Raw genomic sequence first — 5,825 nt, 5'->3', positions numbered from 1 at the left:
ATAGTTTCCAGTTGGTCACAGACTCCCTAGTGCGTATTTCAACAATGAACAAGATATAGTCTCCAGTAGGTCACAGACTCCCTAGTGCCTAGTTTCAACAATGAACAAGATATAGTCTCCAGTAGGTCACAGACTCCCTAGTGCCTAGTTTCAACAATGAACAAGATATAGCTCCAGTAGAGCACAGACTTCCTAGTTCCTAGTTTCAACAATGAACAAGATATAGTCTCCAGTAGGTCACAGACTCCCTAGTGCCTAGTTTCAACAATGAACAAGATATAGTCTCCAGTTGGTCACAGACTCACTAGTGCCTAGTTTCAACAATGAACAAGATTTGCAATACTGAAAATGCTAAAAAGGAAGAAAAACACATCACTATAACCCTCCTTAAAAATGGATACTAGGAAACTTGATTAATAGATTCCAAACATCAGACTTACCCTTGGTAAATCCTTTATCTGATTGGCATCAAGAAATAGTTCTTCAAGGGTTCGTTCATAGGCAAACACTTCACTAGGAACATCATTCAGACTACAATGACTGTACTCCAGCACTTGAATATCATAAGTTTCTGACCAAAAACATGGACAGTGCCTGAACACTGGAGCCATTACACACTACTTCTATAGAAAAGAAAGAAATACAACATAATTGGAAAGCATACAAAAAAAAGCATTGCTAGAAACTTATTAACTTCCAAAGTTAATAGTTACAATTTATTAACTTGTTCAGCAATTGTACACCATTATATAAACATACTTAATGAAACAGTTTTTCTTGACATTAAAATTTCTATATTCAACTTCTTACAATATACTCAGCGTAAACTTGTACCAGTTGATCATACATTTTTAAAGGTATTTAGGTTGAAATTGTTATCAAGTAAATAATTTTTTATGTGGGCAGTTTAAGCATAGAAACTTACTTTCATATTAAACCAATTTCTGGCTGATACATTATAAAAAACATCCAATGAAAGTTTACTGTGTGTGTGTGTTTTTATATAAACATGCCAATAAACAACTGATAGAAATGTTATTCAAGTTCCTAACTGTGAAAGCGGGCTTTATCTAATTGTTTGAAATGAGAATATTGTTTAAAGGTTTAAAAAGACTAGAAGTTATCAACTGCATAACTTTACTAACAATATTGGCCAATAATCTTTATTTTATATAAATATATATATATTATTATTACAAACAGTAGAAATAATTCTCTTGCTTATGTAAATTTAGAACTTTAATAAAAGATCCAGATGAAACCAAAACAGGCAGCTTTTGTACATCTATGCTAGAAAATGAGTTGATTTGGGAGGGAAAATTTTCATTAAAGAGAAAAACTCAAGCGAATAACGCACAGCCTGAGAAAGAACACGCAAGGTGAGAGTTTGATTCCAGTAAGGAAAGTTCTCACTGAAAACGACACTCCAAAACTTAAGTTTTTAGTCTACTTTAGCATTTATGTAAAATATTTTTACATAATGTATTATCACTAAATAGTTGGTCACTTTATGTACTCTTGGTGGTTTCACTAATAATAAGATTCAAAGTCTTTTTATAATAATTGTATGTTTTATCTTAATGTTACATCTCTTTGTGGACAATAATACATTAAGGAAATACACAACATTAAGGAACGTTTAATAGTATCTTTTGTCATTTTCATGCAATATTGCCCACAAAATGAAGACTATATAATACACCTTAAGCAATAAAAACACACAAACAAAAACTATTAGCTTCAGTTTCAACTGCTTTAAGTCGGAGACAGTACATATGTACAAACTTGTTCACATTCCTAACAGAACAAGAAACCAATATATTCTAAAATCCACTTTACTACAACTTCTATTGATCTGAGCTCAGGTTAAAAAACATCACAATTATCTAATATTATCAAGTTCAGGAAAATGACACATATATAAACTTGAATTGTAACCAGTATTCAAGATTACTATGTGTTTGATGCTATAATCCACTGAAGTTTTGACTTGAATGAAATACAAGCTGATCAATGTAGGATCAAGAATACACTTTTTTCAGCAACTGTTTCAAATTTACCTAAATACAGTTACTATGAGAGACATAAGCCATAAATCTGTTGATATAACAATTTATTTACAACCTTCTTGCAAAAAAGACATTGCCTACTAGACTTAGTAAAATGTCTCCTGTTATTACTATCAGTAACATCTTAATGGCTATTTTCTATTAACATAACAGAAAAGTGACCATTTGGTCCTTCAAGGTTGTCTCGACACACTCACTTCTTGTAAAGTGCCAGTATTCAATATTTGCCAACAAGGGTAACTCATTTCATAAGATAATCACCCTCTTAGAAAAATAAAACTGTCTTAACTGGAGCCTAGCTTATCTCTATCTAAGTCTTGTGACCATATCCTATTATCTTCAGAATACATCATAAAGAAATTGAAGACCATTATCCGGTCAAATCATCTGACGATCCAGTAAACTTCAATAAGATCATCTCTCACCATACTTTTCTAAAGAGAAAATAAGTTAAGAGATCTTATCCTATCTCCAGAACCACCCTAGTAGCTCTCCTCTGAACCCTTTACAATAACTAAATATCCTTTCTTAAAGAGATACACTAAAATAGCACACTGTATTCCAAGAAAAGCTTAATTATTGGGTTGTATGGAGATAATTTCCTCTTTCACTCTGAACTTTTTGTTAATATTGGTAACAATTATATTAGTATATTATTTCTTAGTATTACATTTAATATAAAAAATTATAACAGTTGGTGTTATTATTGATAATAATATTGGTACCAAAATATCAATTATTGCTTATTGCATATTGTTTTAAAATTTCCAATCTTAGTGTCATTAACACTGATAATATCGTGCTGTTATTGCTATTTCTTTATCATATCCTAACACTAGCATTTACACTTATTATAAATTAAATATAATAAAAATTATTAAAATATAATTTATAGTGCCACAGGAAATTATAAATTGTATTTGTACTAACAATGTTACTAAAACACTTTTTGCATAATAGAGTTAGAAAGGATATAGGAATGATTTTTGGTTAAATGAACTCGATCTAAGACTATAAAAACTATTAACGTTACTTATGTTCAATTTTAACACAAGTTTTATGTAAGAATAGAAGATTAAACATTACGATTTTCTACTAAGCCTAATTAACGAGTAACGTTAATTCTACATTTAAATTATAAACGAATGTATAGTCTAATTTTAAGTCACAATCTATTTCGAAGACTAGCTTCTAAACAGATTAGTTTGGCATAAGAGATATGCATATTACGAATATATGCCTTAGAAAGTCTAGATGTGACATTGTTGAAATTTATGGCGAAATTATTCAATAAAAAACAAAATCTCACCACGAAAAATCAAACTTCGTTATCCATTCATCTTAGCGCCATCTGTAATGTTGTTAATTCAAGTCACTGGCCAACTTTTTACTGCCATCTATTATGCTATTTTAATAAAAATATATAGTTTTTAATATTTATGGGGAAGATATCTGTAACATATATACTTATTTATTTATGTTGTAAAGTTTAACATCTTTTTGCTCTGTGTTCGGTAATCTATAAATAAAAATCTTATTATACAGGATTTTATAATTTAATTAGCAAAAGTATACAAGTATCATATTAATTTTACTTACTTTTCTTTGTCATTTCGTTGCCATTATTAATTATCAAACAGCTGTGTTCGTAATATTCTTATAAAAATTACCAACTAAATACAGTAAACACAAAATAGTGTGTTTATTTTTGAAAAAAAAATCTCATGTTAAACTATAAATATTTTATTTGCAATCGTCACAAATAGTTAAAACAGGAATCTACTTTATTTAGAAGTGATGACATCATTCGTGGACTACCAAGCGTATAAAATCTATGAGGTATCTTTAACATATATACAGCGTATACTTTTGTGCTCAGTTTTTCTCTCTCTCTCTTTTAGTAAATAGTATTACTACACAACTGAAATGTATCAAAACACAAGTTATTTTTTTTATCAGGTAATAATATAACTGTTTTATTTTATTGAAGTGCTGATTTTTGATCTGCATAACTTAAGAAAAGAATACTCAATGAAAGAAAGCCAAACAGAAGGCGAGAACAACGCATATGAAGCTATTCAATAATAAATTTTGTACTGCTATGTTATTTTTTAGTTTTGTTATAATAAGAGTTAAAAGCAGACGATGGTAGGAAGTTTTGTTCATAATCCATTGATGTTGAGACTATCTAACATCACGTAGGCCTACATCGACATCAAGAATATAGAAAGGGGCCAGACGATTAAGTGATAAAGATATAAATAGTGTGAGACGAGCAGAAACAGCAGACAAATAGCAAAAACGAAGGGGGTCAAAGTTATACGGCAAGGAAAAGTTCGGAGTGAAGTAAAATACTGTAGAAGTGATAGGCCTAACGATTGACATAGGCCTAACGTTTAATATGTTAGAGTAAGACTGACAGTAGAAACGAATATAAGAAAAGTAATTTATTCCGTTAAAGCGTGGTTCTAAAGTAATTGAAATAGCCTGAGTGCACAAAAGGAACAGAGGATATTTAGAAGAAAGAAGACCAAACGATTAAGGTAACTCGCGCCATAACTGTAAGTGAATCACACACGCAGAGAATACTAGTGCGAAAGTAATAGAGAAGATAGTTCGGCTTGTCAATTGAAATTCTAAAGTAATTGAATAGGCCTAAGTGGACTTTTGACAAGAATAAGAACACTGTACATTATAGTATTTATGATATGCCTATAATCTCTATAGTGTGAAGAATTTGTTGTACATGCGTTAAACTTGTTCCGAATATATATATTATTTTGAGAACAAGTGAAGTGCGTAGAATAATCCTAAGCCCAACAACAACATAGTATATATTTACACTATTAAGAAATATAACTTAAAGCCTTTTATTTGACAATTGGCCAAAAAGAATAATATATACATTTTAAAATTCTGATACCCCTTTACTATCAATATTCATTTGATTAAGTTTGATATATCAACAAGTCTTTTAAGTTCCATGACATGTTGATTTTAAGAGCATTGCCATATTTCTATATCTATCTAAAACCTTAATGGCAAGACTGAGAGACTGAATTATTCAATATCTATGTATCACTGTTGTAAAATAATTTAATGTTTAATAAGGAACCTACTGAACTAAATAATAAATTCAAAAATACATTAGCAGCAAATTTTTACAGTAGGTAAATTCTAATTTTATTGGTTACAACAATGGGTCGAAATGTTGTAGTCATTGTAAAGAGTTGCTATTATTGTATTTTGGAATTAATGTACAAATTTAATTTCATGTTAGATGTTTTGAAATGACTTAACAGTCAGTTAGTATGTTTTTTGTTAAATTTTCTTCAAAGCCACTCCAGGGATATCCGAGCTAGTTGTCTGTAATTTTGAAGTGTTAGACTATATGGAAGGAGTAAGTCAACACAACCCACAATCAACTCTTCAGCTATTTTGTACCAATGCATTGTGGGACTGAGTTATATTATGATGACCCCATGGCTGAAAAGATGAACATGTTTTGTGACACTCTTATCACCAGATCAAATTAGGATGACTAGTTTGAAAGATGAACATCTTTCGTGACACCCTAATCACAAGGTCAGATTAAGATGACTAGTTTAAAAGATGAACATCTTTTGTGACACCCTAATCACCAGGTCAGATTAGGATGACTAGTTTAAAAGATAAACATCTTTTGTGACACCCTAATCACAAGGTCAGATTAGGATGACTAGCTTAAAAGATAAACATCTTTTGTGACACCCTAAT

At 30.3% G+C, this 5,825-nt stretch overlaps 1 protein-coding gene across 1 annotated transcript in view; it reads right to left on the bottom strand.

The window, feature by feature from the left end:
• The window catches only part of LOC111089390 (leucine-rich repeat-containing protein 7-like), a 7,440-nt gene extending 4,010 nt beyond the window's left edge, over nt 1-3,430 (bottom strand). The window contains exons 1-2 of the mRNA XM_022401805.1: nt 3,379-3,430; nt 441-623 (exon numbers count right to left, since the gene is read on the bottom strand). Coding sequence (XP_022257513.1) covers nt 441-611 — 171 coding nt within the window. The 5' untranslated portion in view covers nt 612-623; nt 3,379-3,430. The remainder of the gene's footprint in view (nt 1-440; nt 624-3,378) is intronic.
• Between the last annotated feature and the right edge of the window lie 2,395 nt (nt 3,431-5,825).

Source organism: Limulus polyphemus, unplaced genomic scaffold (genome assembly GCF_000517525.1).
Source record: "Limulus polyphemus unplaced genomic scaffold, Limulus_polyphemus-2.1.2 Scaffold6110, whole genome shotgun sequence".
Taxonomy (NCBI): Eukaryota; Metazoa; Arthropoda; class Merostomata; order Xiphosura; family Limulidae; genus Limulus; species Limulus polyphemus.
This window is presented reverse-complemented; position numbering and strand designations above follow the sequence as displayed.